Below are 21104 nucleotides of genomic sequence, written 5' to 3' on the forward strand. Positions count from 1 at the left end.
GGGACATGACTAAACATCCTGTGCTGCCTGGGACAGCCTCACAACAGAGGGTGGCCCAGCCCACTGTCCACCAGGCCAAGATGAGGATCCCTGAGCTCACGAGCAAACCTCGGGAGAGTCAGAAAACCTGGGTTTCGGTCCCACCTGGGCTCTCGGCTTGTGGCAGGGGACGGACCCCAGGTTCCCCCAGGTCTCCGCTTTTCCCCCTGTAACACAGGATGGATTTCATCGGTCTGAAGTCTCCCTTCTCCTCCAATAGGTTATCCCTGGTAAAGTGGCCAAGATTCTACCAATTTCGCCCTTTATACGGGCCGGGCTGGTACTTCCGAGTTTGAGTTCTACCTCTGTGCTGGCCACCGGGGCCACCCCGAACCAGGTGTGTCCACCGAGCCCTGGAAGTGGGCCCGGCGTGGCCGGGAACTCAACATCCATGTTCATTTCCTCGTGTGCAGTGAGATCTGCACAGCCACACGGGGCCGGTGGCTCCTGTCCTGGACGGCACGGACGCAGAAGCTTTGCCGCGTCACCAAAAGTCCAGTCTCACAGTACCGCTCTGCAGAGCCGGCGAGCTGGAAAAGGGGGCACAGAGCGACGCAATGACACAAAGACCTTCTTGCCAACCAGCACCTGAGCGTATGTTCTCAGAGACGGACGGTTCTCCTTGAAAAGAGACACTAAATGGAAGGAGGGAGAAGTCGATTCCAGACGGTGAGCCAGGCCTGGGCTGGGCACGGCGGGTCCGTGGCCCTCGGTTCTGCCTGAGAAACAGGCACGATGACCCAGGCCTGTCACTTGGGGAAGGACATTACACTGGACTATCATCGGACCCACCCAGTTCAGGGACACAGAGGCAGGGGCTCGGCTCTAGGACGCGGGTCCCATGGCCCCTGGCGCTCAGTGGAGCTGGGCTCAGCTTGGTGGTCACAGCCCCCGGCCACCCGCCCCTCCCAGCCCCTTTCCTTTCCTTCCTGGAACTTACACCCACTCTCATTATTTCGTTGACGGGCCTGTATGAACTGTCTTCTAGGTTTTACCTCTGACGGTAAGACCTGAGCGGGGAGGGCACACATGTGACCATCCACCATGGGGCTGGGGTGTGGGTCCCCACCTTCCCACCCTCCCGCCCACCTGGCGCTTAGCAAATCACTCCTCGTCTGTAAAAACACGAGGGTGATGAGAGCCATACGGGCTTCGGTGGGTCGCCTTCCAGCGTTTTTAACGCCGGAGGTCTGGGATGTTGCGTGTCTCACATGTGCACAGAAGACACCCATGCTGGGGGTCGGGGCCCCACTCTGAGGACTGCTGGCAAGGAGGACGCCTGTGCAGCGCCGGTGCACAGGGAGGTCCAGGACGGTGGTGGCTGTCACTACTGTGCCTTTCTGCACTGCACCACCTACCGCACTCACGGGCCAGGTGTGGGCGGGGCCCCAAGGATCTCAGTGAAGAGGTTTGAAAATGTGCCCTGCGGGGCAGAGATGGGCAGGGGGGGGGGGGGCCCCTACAGCCGGAGTTTGAGCACAGGCTTGCCAATCGCCACCAGTGATTGGGACAAGGCAAGCCACCCTGGGGGGCTCAGCTCCCCCCACTCCAAAAGATGGGGGCATTCACAGGCCTAGGTAAGGGGGCTATTATGAGAATTCAAGGAGACAGCGGCTGGCCACCATGGGGCCCTGGGAGCAGCCAGAGTGGGCAGAGGGGCTGCTGCGGCGACCCCCTTTCCCAGGATGGGAGGGTGCCTGCCCGGCCCCTCCCCCACGGCAGCCAGAGTCCTGGGTCAGCTGGGCAGGCACAGCTGGTTTCAGGTACTTTAGAAGCAAATCAAATCAAATGAGAATTTATAATCCTTCCTGAGGTCTGGGTTCCATCAACCTAAACTCATTAGGCCCCGGCGGTGCAGGTGCAGCAAAGGAAAAGGTTGTTCTTCGTTTCCTTCCAGCCGGGCTCCCATCTCCCTTTCAAAATAAGAGTCTTCAAGAGCCTTGTTTGTGCTGTGGTCACAGTTTTAACAACCTACACTTGAACTCCACAGCTGAACAATCAAAACGCCCTTAAAACTGCGTTGTTGTCCTTCAAACCTATTTCTGGTAGAGGAAGGGGAATCTGAGAGCAAACCAAAGATTGGTTTTGAAATGACACGTGGGGTCCTCGGCTGAATGTCCCCAGCAGAGTGGCCAGCAGACCTCCTGTCCCGGCTGAGGTCATCTCTCCAAATCATTGGAAGTGATCAGCAGTGATTTCAGAGAATTCCTGTGCAGGGAAACCTACATGAAGTTTTAAAGCAGGCGGGACCCATGGATTTGGGAGACAGGACGGCGATCGCCCTTGGGTGAGGGTGGGAGGGGCTTCTGGGAGGTCGGTTCCCTGATGGGACACCAGTTGCCCAGATGTGTTCACTCTGCAGAAACCCCTAGCTGTTCTTGCCTTGTGCACGACTCTGCACGCACATTACACTTCAATCGACAGTCTGATTAATTGTAAATGAAGGCTGGCTTTCCCCGTGTCCAGTTCTACCCCAGAAGTCCCTGTTTCCATGTTTCCTCTACAGGACGAGGTGCAGTCCATTTAGCGAGCACTCTGTGGGGGGAGATGCCTCCACCTTTACCAGTTTGACATCTTGTTTCAGAACCACAGACAATCCAGGAAATGGGATATTATGCCTAAAGCGCATCGCTGTGAAATCTTTGTGTGACTCCCTCCTGCCCTCGCGTGGGACCCTCCCTTTAGAAGCCTGTTTTCTAACCTGCTCCAAACCCTTTCTTCTCCGAGGAGCAGTTCAGGATCAAGTCCAAGAGGGAGGGACCAGTAATGACACCTCTGAATTCAAATACACCCCCTGGCCAGCCTGGGCCGGCTTCCCTGTGCTCCTTGTTTTCTGATCTATAAGATCGGTGGGGTAATACTGGCCCCCACTTTTGAAGGGTTGAGATGGAAATTATTAATTAGTTATCATGATAATGGCTAGCTATTATAATGGCATAACTATAATTGGAGAGTTGGCATACCCCCCAACCCCCAACCCCGGCTACAGGGGCCCAGAGGCTGACCCCCAGCAACTCTGTCCGTGTAGCATGCATGATCTGTCTCCTGGACCCCACTGACTCATGAGGGAGCACGTGCTTCAGGCTGCCTGTGAGTCTCTCCCCAGGAATTTTAGTTGGGTGCGGTAGCTCAACCGTGTCATCAAGAACTCCAGTGTCTTCTGCGTTTTGGTTCTGCTATTGTCCACACATTGATGTTCAGTCCTTGGACTTGTTGCCTCGTGGTCACAAAATGCCTGCCACGGCTCCAGCCATCACAGAACCACATTCAAGGCAGAAGCAAGGGGGAAAGGGGAGACAGTTATGTTTGTTTGGTTTTCACGCATCAGGAAGCAAAATGTTCAGAACCACGTCCCACCCCGTTCTACCCCTAGCAGCCCCCCTCGTGTGTCTCACTGGCTAAAACAGCACCCGTGGCCACTCTAACCTGCTAGGGAAGCGGGGAAGAGAGCTGGCAGCTAGCCAGATTACCAGTGGGTCTGGACGGCCGACTCTCTCCCAGGAGGCAGGGTGGCAGAGTCCCCAGGGCGTCAGAGAGGTGGGAGGGACGCTGTTTGGCACAGAGGTGAGGGGTGTGGACAGACTCTGGACTCTCTTTCTAAGGACCTTCTAGTTGCTGGTGAGTTCTTTCTCAAGGCTTGGGGCTGCATTGGTTTCCTCTTATTTTTCCTTCTTAAACTAGTTTGAACGTATTTCTTTTGCTTACAACTATTGAATTCTGTGCACATGCTTTGGTTCACACAAACAAGCCCTGAGAATAGCTTCTACCCCTCCCCCCGGACCATCTCTTCCAACCAGTGTGCCTAGGGACACAGCGGGCACTCTCTCGACAGTGCTGCTTGCAAACAAGCCTAAGTAACCCAGGGGCCCAGGCCCCAGGACGGAAAGGTCCTTTCAGGCTGTCACTGGGCCCCTGAGGTTCCACCAGGGCCTTTCTCCTCCGAGCAGCTCTCCACCCTCAGTGAGCAAACAATGACGCAGATTCTTAAAATGCCTGGAGTGCCTTGGTCTGTTCATCCTCTACCCAATGGGAAGCAGGAGCCAGCTGTCCCTCAAGCAGAACTCAGACCACGCCCCGCCCTGGCCTCTGCTTCTGCCCAGGGGACAGTGATGCCCGACCCAAGAGGGTCATTTCCAAGAACTTCTGCCCCTCATTTAAGGCGATCAGGAGGGGTCCATGAACACAACAAGCAACCGGCTACTGGCCGGAGTCCCATGCGCGCTGTGAAGTTAGGGTTGAAGTTGCACCTACTCGCAGATTTGAGTTTAAAGAGAAACTAAAGTCTCTCCAGAGGCTGCAGAGGGCCCGGCTGCACTAAGGTCGACGTGCCACTGTTCTGCGCGGATTCTCACCGGCGCAGTTGTTTGGGCACTTTGGAAACTAGAACAGGGCCTCTGTTTATCTGGGCACAGAGTCGAGCCAAAATACATGTGCAAATAACTTCTAGAAACCCAGCCACAGACACCACAGACAACAACGAGGAGGAGGGAGAGGAACAATACACCATTTGAATGTGGCTACCTAGCAACCACTCCTAACACGCTTTCCCCATCCACCTCCCACTGTGGTGGCTACAAGTCAGTCTTACACCTTCCCATCCTTCCTTGCAGCAGGACCTGGCCTTATGAACCAGTCCGGCCCATGAGACTTAAGAAGTCTCCTAAGGAACGTCTAGAAAACCAAGAGATAGATAAGCAAGGAGAGGACTTCCCTTTGTCCTGACTTAACTGTGAGGCTGTAGGAGGAAGTGACGTGTGGGGCTGTGGCAGCCATCTCGCAACCACGAGGTAACAGGCACGAGGAATTTCAGGATCATGAAGGGAAGCTGTAAGGATCATGGTTAACCGGATGACATCACTGGGCTGCTATCCCAAACTTGGAAGCACCTCCCTGAAGGCTTGCCATCATGGGGGTAATGACATGTTTTCGGTGCTTTGGCAGGTGCTCTGTGACTGAGAACAAGTCCTCAAGGAGACGCAGTTCCTCTCCACAGAAGCGGGGAGCAGGCTCCAGGAGCTATTTGTCTCGCAGCATCTCTGTCCCTGAGGGTGGTGCTAGTGTCTAAAGACGAGCATTTTGGTACAGTGAAGGCCCCACACTTGGGCCCGTTATTTCGTCTCGCGTCTCATGTGCCGAGGGAAGAAAACCGGCAGCAGGGACTAACCAGAGACAGAGCATCTCTGTCCAACAGGGCAGCTCCCAAAGGCGGTTTCCTCTGCGTCCAGCCTCTGTCCTTGCCCCTGCCCTCCGCCCAGCCCCCATGGAGGACGGCTACACATCACACGCTGTTCTCAAGTACCCAGGCCTGTTGTCAGACTCTGTCGTGAGAGTTGAGTGACATAAACATAATATTTAATGTGAAGCAACTTAGGGAAATGCTGAGTCTTGAATACGAGGGCCCAAGATGGACTCGGAGAGGAACTTCCTCGCAGCCCCAATGACTTGCCTCGGGCGGACTAATCAGGACACCAGGCAAGAGTCCATTGTCATGACCACAGAAGGTACTAGAAGGCAGCCAGAGGGGGGACCCTGGGTGCGGCCTCCACTTACAAGAGCTTCCTGCCATTATCTCATTGACCCCGGCCACCCTGGGCCCTGAGCGACCCCACATTGGAGGGGAAGTGGAACGGACTGAAGTATGTCCCCCAAAATCCGTGTGCTGAAGCTCTACACCCCGCCCCCCGCAACATCGATGGCATTTGGAGATGAGGCCTTTGGCAGATACTAGGTTGAGATGAGGTCATCAGGGCAGAGTCTCCACCAGGAAGAGATGAGAGACCACCCACCCCACCCCCCGCCCTCCCCCTCCCACCATCGCTCCCCTCCGGCCCCTGCCCCCCAGCAAGGATACAGCAAGGATGTGTCTGGTCTGCAACCAGGCAGAGAAACAGAACTGGCTGTGCTGGGACTCCCATCTTGGATTCCCAGCCTCCAGAAGGTGAGGAATGAACGTCCGTGGTTCAGCCCACCCAGGTTGGGGGATTCTGCCACGGTGGCCGCCTGAGCTGTCCAGCACTGAGGCCACTGAGGCCCAGAGTGCTTCGGAACCGGCAGTGACCTGCCCGAGGTCACACACCAGTGCCCTAAGACTCAAGGCCAGACCTGATGTCCGCAAAGCTGGGCAAGAGCCTCAGTTTTCCCACATGTAAAAAAAACAAAGGCAGGAATCACGCTATTTGATGAATGGCTGGCACAAGGGGGTCGTCACTTAAGATGGAAAGACATCAGTTGTCGGTACCAAACAGACAGGGTGGGCAGGGTGGGCAGGGTGGTGGGAATGCTGCCATAATGAATCTACCAAACAGCGTTTAGGAGACACAGAGAACAATTTCACCGTGATCAATTGATTGGTTGCTTTTAAGAGTGGGCCAGCTCAGAGTCAAGGGTCTGAATCTGAGGGGGGGCGGTCTGTGCCCTGAGCTGGCAGGAACACCTAGGTCTCGGTGGCTCAGCATTTCCTTAAAACCCCGCCCAGATGAACACAGCTGTGAATCGGCAAGAGGCGGCTTTCTAGAACAGCAGGGTTGGTAACAAGAAAACCAGCTTCCTGGCGTGTCTTGCACTCGATCACCACAGCCGGGCCCCTCCATTTCAGCAGTGGTACCAGCCTGACCCACACTTGCTCTGGGCCCAGAATCAGCGGGCACGGCACGCGGGACACACCCGGGCAGGGCGGCTCCAGAGCAGCCCGAGTGTGGCAGAGTGTGCCACACAGCCTCTGCTCCGGCCTCTGCACTGGGGTCCTCCCAGAAGCCCAGGCAACAGGCACCAAAATTAACCCGGAAGAGGAAATGGCATCAATCATCTGCCCAAGGTCGCAAAGCTAACCAGAAGCCACGCCGGGATTTAGACTCACATGGTCTGACCCCAGAGCCAGCCTTAACTGCCACCTGATGTACGTCGGGAGAATTTTTTGCCAACAGAACACTGGGTGGGGGCTGCTGGGACGAAGGGAGCGGAGGAAGAGGCGTGAGGAGTTCTCCAAGGCCTCCACGGGCTGCTCGGTGCAGGTCCCACGCTAAAGACGCTAAGTCTGCAGAAAGATCTCTGTTCAAACCAGAGCTTCCTCAACTCGAAGAAGTGCCTCTGGGCATCTGGGAGGGGAGAGGGTGTCTGTGTGTCCCTGGGTGTCTCAGAGGGACAAAGGGGCAGATAAAACGCAGGCTTTTAAAAAATGTTTTTTACCCTTTCCCAGATCAAGGGTACAGGCCGCCTAGAGCCGGGGGCAGCAAACTTCTAGAACGGGCCATAGAGGATACACATATTCTGGGCCCTGGAGAACATACGGTCTCCGTGGCGACGCCGCCCCATCCCTGAAGTGTGAAGGCGCCCAGGCGCTGCGCCCACAGCGAGCATGTTCCGACAAAGCTCTACAGACGCCTGGCCTGGAATCTCGTCTCATTTATACCGCATGAAACACTGTTTTCCTTTTGATTAGGTATCACCTTTCGAAAAACGGAAAAGGGCTTCTTGCTGGCAAACACAGACAGCAGGCAGGGACCCTGCTCGGGCGGCTTCTGCACTACAGGGGGATCAGAAAAGGGAGCTTCTCGTTCACCCCCCACTGTCCCGCCGAGGTACCAGCAGGAGAAGGACGCAGGTAAGAGGGGGTTTGCCCTGTTTCCTCCTGGGGAAGGTTGGGGGTGGGAGAGGGCCGGTGCTAAGGGTGTGCTCAGCGATCTTTCGGTATCATCGGGCAAAAGGCACTGTAAAAACATTCGGGTTCCCGGAGAGGATGTGGCCCTTCAGGGCTCTGCTCCCCACGTTCGTCCCCCCAGGGCGTGGGCGGTACAAGCGGTGAGTGGTGTTCCCAGGGAAGGGCTCGCGGTGTGACAGCCATCGATCTGGGCTCCTTTCAACTGGAAAACAACCCATGCATCTGGCAACGCTGCTTTCTCCGCTCGCTGCCATGGGCCAGTGGGTTGGAAGCAAAGGCATTCAAATCCGTCTCCAAGTTCGAGGAAAGTGACCTTAAACCAGGCGCTCTCATGGGGGGCAATGGGGCCCCCCAGGGGACGTTCCGCAATGTCTGGTGATGTTGTTGGCTGCCACGGCTTTAGAAAGGGGTGCCCCTGGCATCTGGTGGGCACAGAGGCCAAGGAACTGACATCCTGAAGGGCTGAAGGCCCCACACCAGAGAACTGCCAGGCTAAAAGTGCCAGCAGAGCAGAGGGAGGGAAACCCTGTCCTAACCCTGCCTAAAAGGGGCACTTCCAAACTGCTAGGGTATTTGGGCCACGAGATCCCTCGAGATTTCCAGATCCCCTTTACCCCCTCCCTGCCCACCCCCCACCCCGAGCTGATTAAGACAATGAGGCGCTCAGGGTCTGGGGAGGTATAAGCAAGTAGCTTCATTTATTGTTTCCTCCTAAAGGAAATGACCAACCAGTGCCTCCACCCTATAAACATTTACTAGCCCTGGAAGGTTCTGAGGCCCCACTGCCATGTTTAAGGGCTTCTCTCTCAACTAGTGTTGGGTCAAGTCAGTCAGCAATGGAACCTGAGAAGGGGGAAGACGGTGGGGGGCATTTTTACGAAGTTCAGGACCAAGAGGAAAACCGAAAGCCCTAAAACGACCCCCGCACTCCTCTCTTTCTTGCTCATAAACCAATGACTGCTTTATACGGGGCTTCTTATGAACAGAGACGGAGTTTTAAAGGTCTCAGGGCACTGCCGAGCAGGGTTTGCTGGCTGAGGCCCCATCGCGTTCGTGGGTCTGTGGATTGACACGTTCCTGGCCTTTGGGGTGTGGCGCCCTGAACGCACTTGAAGGCTGGCTCTCCGGGATCTGGGGACACCCCCCAGAGCCAGCGTCTCTCCTCACCTCCAGCAGGAGGGCTTTCTGGGCTGTCGGGGTGTAGAAAAACGCAATCACAAAGAACGCAGACAAAAATGTAACCAACATCCAACTACCCACACTAACAATTAACAAGACTTAATATAGTGGTTGCTTTTTTTTTCCCCTAAGTAAGCCTTTTATTTTAGAATAACTTCCAATTCACAGTAAAATTACAAAGATAGTACAGAATTGCCATGTACCCTGACCCAGCTTCCCCCAACATTAACCACCCCCAGGAGAGACTTGTCCAAACTAAGAAACTAACATCCGTGTGCCACTTATTAACCAAACTCTAGAAGTTTTTGGGTTGCCCCAGTTTTGCCACTGATGCTGTTGTTCTGGTCCAAGATCCAGTCCAGAATCCGACATGGCACTTCCTAGTGGTTCCCTACGGTTCAAAGGAAGACAACTGGACAGGAACAGTGGGAGGGTGCTCCAAAGACGTGCCTGTCCCCACCCCTCTCCTGCCTCCCCAGGGCCAGCTGCTGCGGGTCCCGCCGCCCGTGTTTCCACGGGCTCGCTCGTGTGTGCGAACCCGCCAACCACGTCCAGTATTATCTGGTGCCCTTGTGAGCGTGTTGACCCAGTGACAAATGGTTACACCCTAAACCTCCTTCTGCAACTGGCTTTCTGTTGTTCTGAGTCTGTGTCGATCGTGAAAAGGAGCTGCTGGTGTTCCCTTCTGGCCGTTACTGGTGGCTACCGTACATCTCGCACATACTTACTTCTCCAGCCCCCTGCTCTCGGACGTTTAGGCTGTGGCTGACTTTGTGCTGTAACAGACAGTGCGCAATACTGACTCCCATGTCTGTGGCACAAACCATCCCCACGGTCTTTTCTAGACAGTGTCTGGAGGTATTGCTATTAAAACATCCACCTCTAGCCCCGGCTGGTGTGGCTCAGTGGATCGAGTGCAGGCTGCGAACCAAACAGTCGCCAGTTCAATTCCCGGTCAGGGCACATGCCTGGGATATGGACCTGGTCCACAGTCAGGGGGAGCACATGAGAGGCAACCACACATTGATATTTCTCTCCCTCTCTTTCTCCTTCCTTACCCCTTTCTCTAAATATGAACAAATGAAATGTTTTTAAAATTTTAAAAACAAACAAAAAGAAAGCCACCTCTGGGAAAAAAACACCTACCTCTGGCTGCCTCCAGAATTTCCCCGCCCCACGTGTGGGAGCACACGGGAGCCCCAGCACACGGGCCCACAGGGCCCTCTGCCCTGACAGTTGTGTCCCACCACAGAGACCGAGGAGGGGGGCTCGTCACCATAAGCAGGTGGATAACGAAAGGGGAAGGTCTGAGCTGCTTATCTGGGTCTAATGCTTCGGGGCATCAACCCACAAAGTCAAGACCAAGGGCTCAACGTCTGTTTCGGTGACCCCCTGCCCCACTCACATACCCCCATGGGGCCAGGAGGAAAGAGAGGATGGCTTTACATGCCGCGAGGGCTGGATTCCAGTGCCCACCCACTGCTTCCTGGCCCTGTGGGGCCCCGACAGTCTCCTCCTCCCCCAAATGGGATACGGCTTGCTCCACAGAGCGGGGGTGAGGGGGAGATGAGGCGCCAGACAAAGAAAGTGCTGAGAGTCCATTCCTGCTACAGAGGGGTCTCAACTCTCCCCTCCCACCAGGTCATGGGATGTAGTCCAGCGAAGCATTTAGATAATGAAGGAGGCTCTGAATTTGGTGTCTAGATTCAGCCACACAAGGTCCTGCCTGGACGAGACAGTGCCCCAAGGCCCGGGAGGAGAGAGCCGCAGCCCCATCCAGGACACGGGTTCATGGATCCGGCCACACTCTGCTCATCCGGACCGTGTCAGCCAGGACAAGCGCCTGGAGCGAGACAGAGTCAGGCCCCTTAGTTCTCTGGGTCGTGGAGCGGCAAACTAAAGCTAAAGCTTGCTTTTGCTGAAAGACAAGCCCTGAAGAGGCTGCCCATTTTACAAGTAGGGCTGGAGAGAAGTGGTTATTCTTGCTGAATCACAGGAATAGCTCAGCGATGCGGAGGCTTCTGGAGACACTGGTCTCCAAAATGGGGTGCAAGCACTAGGGAGGGGCAAGAGGGATCCATTGGAACAAAGGGGGGGAAATATCATAACTGAGTGAATTTCAAGGACTGCTGGACATCAGGGAAGACAGAAATGGACTAGCTGAGCTTCGGGTGACAATCTCTGCATTACTGGGGATTTAAGAGCAAGGGTCTCGTTTCGGTCACGACACCAACAGCTCACTGGTTCCATTTCCACCTCTTGACCTGGTGAGACGGCCTTCACCTGCGGGTAGGGGGGTGCGAGAGTTGCTAGCGCCACTTCCCAGGCCAAGGGGTGGAATTGTAACCCCCTCGCCACTGTGGGTCGGGTTGGGCCACGTGACTAGCTCTGCCCAACGAAAAGTGAGAAGGGCTGGGTCACTTCCAGGTGAAAATGTTAGAAGCCCCTGCACAACTCACATGGTCTGCTCCCTCTGGCGTAATAATCGGTGACCTTCCGAAGGGATCTGAGCGCCTTCCCAACCCACGACGGAGCCATAACTTGACACACGAGAGCAGCAAACCTACTGAGATTGTGGAGTTCGCTGTCATCACATAATAAATCCATTTATGTTGACGAGACAAAGGAAGAACCGAAAGGATCAGACTTTCAGACCAGACCTCCGGCTCACTGACCTTGAGCTGCCGAACCACGACTTTGAAAGTTCCCACGACAATTTCCTGATGGGGGAATGAGCTAAATATCTCCTTGATCACAATGAAAAGCTTTGCGTTCATGAATGATCAACTAGTTAAAATGCGTATTAGGCAGCATGAGAATGTTGGATTGTTTTTATGAGTGCCTCCTAGTTAGATTTTCTGTCTGGTCTTTGTGTTATTTAAAACAAGCTATCGTAAAAACTATACTTTCGGGGATCATTTCTACAGTTCGTTACTAGAACAAGCTATCGTAGAGCAAGAGTGGCACAAGGTATTCCTGTTTAGAGTGTGTACTCAAAACTTTATAGCGGGGAGGCCAGGTGGAACACTATCTAGCAACAGTGTCAGAGAACGTCTCCGTGCCCACGCACAGCCGCAGTCTGGACACCTCCCATGCCGTGAGAATTCTGCGAGGCAGAGCCGGCGCAGGAGAGTACGCATGTCTGAAAACACAGTCAGGGGAAAAAAAAGTCCTTTATCAAAGGCCAAAACACAAGTCATGGAAACCACAGAATAATTCGCCTGCCTTTGTGCGTATTGTTAAATTGCCGGGCAGATGGGCACATTGGAGGCTGCCTGTCATGCTAAGTACTTAGATTTTTTTTTCTTTTTCTTCTTCTTCTTCTTCAAACTACATGAAAGCAAGACAGAGGCTGACGTTACAAGACAGCACAGGCCTAACTCCAGTGCTTAAAAACAGGCAAGTCCTCGATTTGGGAAACAGCGCCAGTTTTTATTCACAGCCAAATTTAATTAAGCCAGACAACAAAAGATGGAAACTTGAAAGCTACTCTGGGGAGATAAAGATGTGAAAGAAAAACACGTGACCGCTAAGATGCAGGGAAACTTAATACTTGCTAAGTCAGATTTCTCAAACAGTACAGAGAGAGCCGGGGGGGCGGGGAGAGGGGAGGGTGGGAAGCTTGGAGTGAGAAAGCCCACCAGTCGGCTCAGGCCCTGGAGACGGGTTCTCCACCCTCTGGTCTCCAGAGGTTTCTAAAGGCCTGGAGCCCGTTTGACGGGCTTGGTCACAGCCTACCCGAAGCCGGGGGAGGGAGGCAGCCCAGCACCTGCTCCCATAAAAAGTGGGGAAGTTGTGTGCGTTCTGTTAATGAATGCTTTGGGCTCGTCACTCCCTGGAAGGAAAAGACAATTTGTGCTTTGACCATCTTCCAGCAAAGGGGCGGGAAGAAATACTTCAGCAACGCGGCTTTTTGAAAGTAAAGCTTCTTTTCACTTTGGAATAACTTTTGGTTTAGAGAAAAGTTGCAAGACCGCACCGAGTCCCTGGGTAGCCCTCACTCCACTCTCTGTTTCCCAAGTCGTAAAGTTTTTTTCAACAGCCATCGATGCTCCAAGGACGAGAAAGAGTTAGCACTGCGCACTCCTTACCCTCTTGTGAGCCTGGTGCTCACGTGTGTTTCACCGATCCCTGAGTGAGGAGGGGAACATGCGTGCACACACATCTTTGGGGCCATTTTCTTGACATCTTTAAGAGAAACGCGGGTGGCTTAGTCTCAGTATTCTAAGATTCAGTCCTTAAAAACTAAAATTTGGACTAATATACCAAAGTAAATAGTGATCTGGCCAACCACAGTAAACACAAGAACGACCATTTATCGTGCGCCTACTATGTGCCAGACTCTACACGGACGTGATGTGATGTTTGTCTTTGTGAGGGTCTCTGGAGGAGGGGACTGTTACCCAGCTTTAGAAAACGGGGAAACCAACTCAGAGATGTTAAGTGACTTGCTCAAGGCCACACAGCTGAGACGCAGCCCCAGCGGAAACAGACATGTGGGATTAAGCTGTGTCGAAAGAGAATCTCCGTGGATGCCATGCCACTCTCCCCGGCCAAGTCACACCCTCTGCTGTCACCGAGAACTTCCGTTACACGGCAGGAAAGCCCCCCAACCCCCCACTCCATATATCATCCAGAATTAGCTGCAAAGTGTTAGGGAACTTGGCCAGGCAGCCCCAAGCATGGCGAGGGCTGGAAGCCTTCACCACGGAGCCCTTTATAGAAAGCCGCAGCTGGCAGCCCCCGCTCCTGCATGGGAACAAATTAACATTGGCATTCCAAACACAGGAAAGGAAGGAAATTGGAAACACAGTTTATGCTTGGCCAGCCCTTTGAAATACTGTACCATGCTACCGACATCAATTAATGAAAAGCAAGGCTGTGCTGAGAGGCTCTGGTTTGGAAATGCATTAACACACGTTAAACATGTTTGTACAGGAACCGGATTATAAGCGCCCTGGCTCCAAAACAATAAAGCAATTACCCTAAAGCTGGTGCTCTGGAGTTGTCGCTAATTCAATCCACTCCACGCGGATCAGCAAAGGCTTTGCGCGGCTCCCAACAATGCCTCCCAACACAAACGTTGAAAGGACGGCATCGCACGTGCTCCTCGGGGGTTGCCCATAAGTAAGTGTCAAACTCCATACGCTCCTAATGTCCCCCAAATCATAAACACTCCACCCCGGGGCGGGGAGAACTGCACCACCGCGGCGCTGGTATTCGTCCGCGCGGCCATCTCACATCGGGTTTGCGTCATTTTTCACCGGAGAAGGTTCCCTATGAAATATCTGTTCCATATTAAGAAATACCAAGTCCCATTTTTGTCAAATGTTATTTGTCAAATGCCATTTGCTGCAAAGCCCAGAATTCAACGGCAGCGGAACACACAGCTCACAGTGGACGGCTCGCGTAATCGCCGCGCCCGCACGCGGCTCGGTCTGCAGGGCGCGCACCCTCCCCGCCTAAACTGTTTCAGCAACTGGAAAAATACGCCTCTGAGGCTCTGGAATAAATAAAGCGCTGTGCCTTGCACTGCCCGCGCAGAGGACCCTGCACGCTGGGAGAACAGATCAAAACCCCCAGAGAAGCGACTGCCGGCTTGCCAGCTGTGAAAGAAGGCTCGAGAAAAGATTTTGAATGTGATGTGAGTGGATCTCAACGTTTCTGGCTGGCAATGAAAGAACCGGCGAGTTTCTTGAAAGACTAGCGTCCTCGGGCCCTCCATCCGCAGCTCTCCTCACCTGCATCGGGCACCCAGGGGTCTAAGCGACAAACGTCACCGATGTCACCCATCACCCACCCCAACTCCTTGTGGATCTGGGATCCATCAAGTCGGGGCAATTTGGGTGTGTAAAGCTAAATGTGTTATCATTTTCACCACAAATTAACAGTTTCTGTGTAAATATTGGTATTTCCTCACCCCATGAAGGCGAGAGGAGGCGAATGGCACCGGCGCATTTGATTTAAACTAATTAAAAGCAGAGGGTCATGCAATTCAATATATTGATTTTACCAGTGGGACTTAAATCTTTTATAATAAGTGTACACAGCTGCAGGCCTCTCCCACCACCGCACTTTAAAGGCTGACCCTCGCATTCCTTCCGACAATACATGACAGGTCCCACACATCCCTGCCTGTGCTCTAGCCCCCGGTGACATGGCCGCAGTGCATTAAGGTGAAACGGTTGCAGCAACTTGCAAAAACAAAAAAACCCCCAAAAAACCCACCAGAGTGTGTCAATAGCCTCCAGCTAGGTCTGAGGAGTGATTGCAAAAAAATTAATGTGGAGCCGTTTGGTGCAAAGGACTCTCCAGGCAAAGGGCTCAGCTGGTTGATCGGATGGTCAGGGTGGGGCAGGGTGGGGCCTGGGGGGAGGATCAGGACACTCGAGTCTTGCGCTGGGCCAAACATGACCTTACCGAATGGGGGGGGGGTATTAAAGTGATAGGAGTGATCAATCAACTTAGATGGGACTCTCCCTGGGATGAAGTCATCACTTGTCTCTGAGTTCAGCAGCCATGTGACATGCACTCACGTCGCAGGCATTCGGGTGGCCGGGGACCGCGCTCCAGCTGTGTTTCTCTCTGCAGAGGCCCGAGAGCCGCTACCGGGCTCAGGGCCCCGGGGCCCCGGGGCCGGAGCGCGACAGAGCGGCGTCCCGGAGGCGGCAGCTTCTCTGCCTGTGTCCACAGCATCGTCCCGCTGTTGCCCCTGAAATCGATTAGTATCTGGGCCACCGCCCTCACCCTTTCGATGGGCCACTCCCCAACCAAATGACAAGCCTGGAATAAAAACTAAAAATAGCCACCCGAGCTGGCATCCAGGGCTCAGCCTTAACCTGCTTTAGTTCCAGAAGAGAAATTCAAAGAAGATCCAAAAAGTTCAAATCCAGGTCACATAATATCCTTGAGAGAGGGCGGTGATGGGTGGTGGTGGTGGGGCAGATCTTTGATTTACAGAAGCAGGAAAATGAGGGTTAAAAGAAGCGATGGGGAAAGGGTTACTGAAAACACCGCTGCTGGCGCACTCCGGTAGGGACCGCGCTCTGCAGAGAGAGAGAGAGAGAGAGAGAGAGAGAGAGAGAGAGAAGGGACGGCCTGTGTGACATCTACATTAACCTCTGGCTGCTTACCAGTGAAGGCCGAGCTCCGAGCCCTGGAATGTGGAACAGCCCTTCCAAATCTTAACACAAGCCAGGTTACAGCTGCAGATGCCTGCGGCCCGTGCTCCCTTCCCGAAGCACTCCCTGAAGGAAATTTTTAAACTGTAACAGAATCTTTTTCTAATACTCTACAGTGGTAGGGCCTGCTCTTTAAGGGGCAAAAGGAGAGATCTTAATGCCAAACACTTGTCAACAAAAAGGGTCGCCAGATGGTACAAAGGAACAGTCAAGCGGCACGGGGCCCGGCCCCCCCTCCGCTGCATCCACAAAAGCCACTTTTATGTGCGGAGCCCGATAATGATAGGTTTCCAACTTTCTCTCTCTCTCTTTTTTTAATTTAGCCTCGAAGATTAAACAAAGTTCGTTCCTCCAGAGCCTGAACCAGAGATAAACATGCACTGCACACCCCTCATGCCAGTCGGCTTCTCTAGAAGGTCCCCAAAAGAAGCTGCTGGATTTCTCCAAAGAAAGAATGGCGGGGGGGCGGGAGGGAGAGTATTTCTGGGTTCCGGCGGCAGAATTCACGTTGCTTGGGGACTATTTGAGAGGAGGTAGCCTGTTTTAAATTCCAAAAATTAAGTCTCCACAGAGGAGTCGGGGCGGGGGGGGCCATGTTAATCCAAACCAGTTTACACATCTCGCCTTTGAACTCAAAGGGCTCAGGTTGGGACGATGGGACAATGTCAGTCCCAGAATCTCAAGCATCATCCGACCAACTGGGCTTTACTGTGCAGGCTGGTCTTTGTCATAAGGTGCGGTCTGCAGTCCTCTGTCTCGGCACCTGGTTTTGTCATGAATTCTCCTCTGGTTCCCTCTCCAGTGTAGATCCCACTCAGCCTGGCAAAAAGCTTGAATTCCAAGGACTTATAGGAACAAAACCCAGTTTGGCTGCAGACAGGAGGAAGAACAAACGCACCAGGTCTGCAAAAGCCTTCAGAACCCAGGCTGGGTCTCCCAAGCCCTGCAGGACAGCAGGGCCATGGAGAAAGCCAGCCCCCCCCCCCACCCAACCCCCAGCCACAGGATCTCCATCAACAGCCCCCAAAGTCCCCCCCAGGTCTCCCCGCATGATAACAAGTAATGGTTTGATAGGGACAAGTGACATTTTCTCACTCTTAGGTACAGTGTGAGACTAATCACACCTTTAGAAAACTTTCTATGTTACAGATCCATGATTTGCAATCCAAGGAAATATCAAGTGTTTTCTCAGCAAACTCAACTTCCAGGCAAGTTTTCCACACGAGCCCCGCCCCCCCCTTCACTGCCCGCACCTCACCTCCCCCAGCCCCTCCCGCGGGAGAAATTCCAGGACCACTACAGATTGGAAGGGACAGGCAGTTTATCCCCCTTCCTCAGCAGAAACAGGTCAAGCCTAGAAACAGCTACAGAAGCGTCCCGCCAAACTGCACTCCAGGTTTTTACCCCACTAATCACCTCGAGTTTTAGGGGCAGAGAAAGAAAGAAAACAAGGTCGGCGCGCTCTGTTAAAAAGCCACTCTGCCTTCTAATTTGGAATGATGTTCCAGAAAGCAAGACCTGAGAAAGTCGGGACTGTCCCACAAAGCCTAAAGCCAGCCCCACTCATTAAGAGGCTCAGACAAGCCCGTCTTTGTCCTTTCAAGATTAAAGCAATGGAACTAACGGGGTTGAAAGGTGTGCCTACGGCCGGAGGAGGAAAGCCACCCGGCTGCGGCCTTCCCAGACAAGTCCTAGCTTGCTCCCACCATCAAGGGGAACAAACAGCCCCAACATCCCCAGGGGCACCCGCTTGGCAACCTAGTCCTTCTCCAGGGAGGGGGTGGGGCAGCCAGGTCTGGCCCTGGCTACTGGTCCATAAGCAGCAGTGTACTTTGTGCACGGAATTTGCAAAGCCAGGGCTTACAAATACCTTTTTAATGACCCCAGCCAGGCTCTGAAGGCAGCCACTGCGACCTGCTTGCGTCCGCTGGGAGCCATGGGTACCCAACCCAACTGTGTTGCCATAAACCCTGGCCAGAGGAAAGGCCCTGGTTCACCCCCAGCTTCAGAACAGAAACAGAGATCTGCTTTAATTTACTTATTTCTAGGCACTTGGGATTTTTTTCTTTAGTTCCTGGTATAGATCGTAAATACACATTGCGAGAGAAAAAACCACACAGACGAAAGTGCAGACAGTGAAAGATCAGACCCCTAGCTCCCATTCCCTAACTCCCCACCCCTCCACCCCCACCCCCGCCCCAGTTCTGCCCCTCCCCGCAGGAAAATCTGTTTCCAGTTCCTGGGGTCTCTCCCAGTGGGAAGGGACGGTACACCAGCCTGAAGAACCTCACGAATGTGCACCTTGCTTTTTTTCCACTGCACACATCTTGGAGATGGCCCAAAATCAGGACATGAGGCTGCCTCGTTCTAACAGGCTGCTTAGTATAATTTCACCTTTCTTGAAGTTACTTTGGCATCTAAGCCCCCCATCCCTTGCTCGCTGAAGCTCATTTCATTATCGGATTGTTTGGCTATTATTAAGGACAGACAGTGGCATCTCGGGGACTGCAGGGACCTTATCTGGAGCGGGAAGCATTGGGGTCGACCCCGGCTTCCCCACCCGCCCCGACCCCCGCAGTGCTCGGTGGGGGGGCTTGGGTATCATTGTTTCCATGTTAACACAGCGCCCGTGGGCGTTGAGTTTGCTGTCTTGATTGCGTTCGGATTTTCGCAGCAAGTTACACGTGTAGCCGGAAAGCGGCTCGGGAAACTTCGCTATCGGGGCGTGTTATCTGAGAAACCAAATATTTGGTCATCAGCCCTTACGCGGCGCTGCCGGGGGTGAGTTTGAACGAGTCTGGTGAGTGTACGTGCAGGGATGGAGGCGGCGGCGCCCCCTCCGCCGCCCCAGCCTCGGATCTCCGGGGCCGTCGCAGCTCTAGTCCGGAGCCGGTCCCCCAGCCGCCCCCGGCGGCGTCTGCTCGCAGATCCCGCGCCACCCAAACACCAAAAGCCGCGGTTTGCACGCCACATGTGATAAACGCTGAAAATGGATTCTGCCCGCCCGGGACCTATCATTAAATATTTAAAATAGAAAGCTCGCAATGGCAACGTTTCTTCCCCAAGCTCCAGCCAGGAGAGCTCAGAGCGAGGGGGCGCCGGGCGGCCAGGAGAGGGGCCCCAGGGCGCTCCGGGCACGCAGCAAGCTAGGGCGGGCGCACGGACAGCCGACGGGTAGAGCTCACCAAGGCGGGGAATGGGGAGCGACTCCCGCAATGCCAGGGCCAGGCGGGGCTGAGAGGGGCCCAGAAAGGGCGGGAAGGCAGCTTCACCGAGCAGGGCCCTTTAAATCCAGGTAGAGCGGACGCCCGGGCCGGGCACCGCTCACATGACCAAGCTCTGCGCTTTGAACTGAGCCGCGGCCCGCCTGGCGTCTCGAGCTCCAGAGGTGCGGCCGCCAACTTAACCCGGAGGGGCCTTCGGACCAGCCCTTCCCTCCCCAAAACTCCCACAGGCAGATGAGCCTGGCTCGCCCTACCTGGGGCGCGCACAACGTGGGGTCTGCTAGGACCCTGGCGTAGGGGAGCCTCGGCCAGGCACTACTGACAGCAAACGGCCAGAGTGGGCTGGATGTAGGAGCCGGCCCCCTCCTCCCCGTCCCAAAGCGCCTCCTGAGCGAGACGGTCACCCCCTCCCTCCTGCCCTCACTCACCGAGGTTGACGAAGCTCATGACCATGTCGGCGTCGGTGAGGAAGTGGCTATCTTGCAGGCTGGCCAGAGGGGGGCCCTGGGTGCTAAAGACCGCCTTGTAGGGGTAGGAGAAGCCCTGGCCGCCGGGTCCGCCGCCCTCCTCCACCGCCATGGCGTTGTACAGATCCAGCATGAACATGGGCGCCGAGTTGTGCTTGCCCGGGAGGTGGGGGCGCGGGCGATGGGGCAAGCCCAAGATGGAGAGGATCTCGCGCTGCATCTCCCGCCGCTCCTGGCTGCGGAGGCTCCGGTGGATGAAGCTCGAGTGCACCTCGTTGTCCAGGCTGAAGTCGGCCAGGGCGGAGCGCAGCAGGAACAGGGGCGCCCAGAGCGCCACGAAGCTGTGGGGCGCTGCGGCGAGCAGGGAGCGCACGTGCATCGCGCCGGCTCTACGCGCGACCCGGGCTCTGGGCACCCGGGACCGGGGCCCGCGCCGCCCCAGGTGGTGAGGGGGGTCAGTCAGCGGTCCACGCCGCTAGGTCACTTGCAGCAGATGGGCCCCGCGGCGCCCGCGCCGGACATGGCCCCTCCTGGGCCCGCTGCTGTCTGCCCCGACCGTCCCCCCGCCCCGTCCGGCTCGGTTCTGGCCAGGGGGCTCCTCGCCCCACACTGGCCCGGGCGCACAGCTAGGTTTGGAAACCCGTTCGAAAGAGCGAGCGAGTGAGCAAGAAGGCGGACGCGGGTGGGAGGAGCAGCCAGCAAACCTAGGAGCCGGGAGAGCGAGCGCCGGGGAGGCAGCGAGGCGGCGGGCGGGCGAGCGCTCCTTCTACTTGCTCCCCTCGCGCTCTGGCCCTCGGGCGGCGGCGAACCACCCTCTTCCGAACTCCCGAGCGGAGAGCAGGGGCCCCGGGTCGCTCTCCAGGGCCTGCGCGACCTCGATCGCACGAGAGGCCGCCACGGGAGCCCCAGAGTGGTGCGCGCTGGGGCCTGGGAGGAGGAGGAAGAGGAGGAGGAGGACGGACTTCCAGGGGCCCCTCCCGCGCCCGCGGCCTCCCACCTGCCCTCGGCCCCGCCCTCCCCCTAGCTGCGCCCAATGGGTTCATTCATTCCTTATAGTGAGCTCTGCAAATATTTGCCGAGTGCCCACGGGGTGCCCAGCGCCTGGCGGGCCGCCGCGGGGGTGTGGTGGGAGGAATCCGTGGAGGCTCTCCCCTCCCCGGACTGGCAGTGCGGACCGGGAAGGAGGCCAGAGCCGGACCCTTGAGGTTCGGCCGCGGTGGAGGAAGCTGGGGGAGTGTATAAGGTACGTGGGAATCTAAGGCTTCCCAAAGGAGGTGACCCCCAGCCCCTCCTGACGCTCTGCCCGCCTTTACCTCAGCCGCTCTGACCCCTCTGCGTCTTTCCAACTCGTCAGCCG

At 55.4% G+C, this 21104-nt stretch overlaps 1 protein-coding gene across 1 annotated transcript in view; it reads right to left on the bottom strand.

Moving 5' to 3' along the window:
• BMP7 (bone morphogenetic protein 7) overlaps positions 1–20662 on the bottom strand; it is a 68994-nt gene extending 48332 nt beyond the window's left edge. Inside the window, exon 1 of the mRNA XM_037133672.2 lies at positions 19709–20662. Within this exon, the coding sequence (XP_036989567.2) occupies positions 19709–20126 (418 nt within the window). The 5' untranslated portion in view covers positions 20127–20662. The remainder of the gene's footprint in view (positions 1–19708) is intronic.
• Positions 20663–21104: the final 442 nt, after the last annotated feature.

This window comes from Artibeus jamaicensis, unplaced genomic scaffold (genome assembly GCF_021234435.1).
Source record: "Artibeus jamaicensis isolate MK-2021 breed Jamaican fruit bat unplaced genomic scaffold, CSHL_Jam_final contig_685, whole genome shotgun sequence".
NCBI lineage: Eukaryota > Metazoa > Chordata > Mammalia > Chiroptera > Phyllostomidae > Artibeus > Artibeus jamaicensis.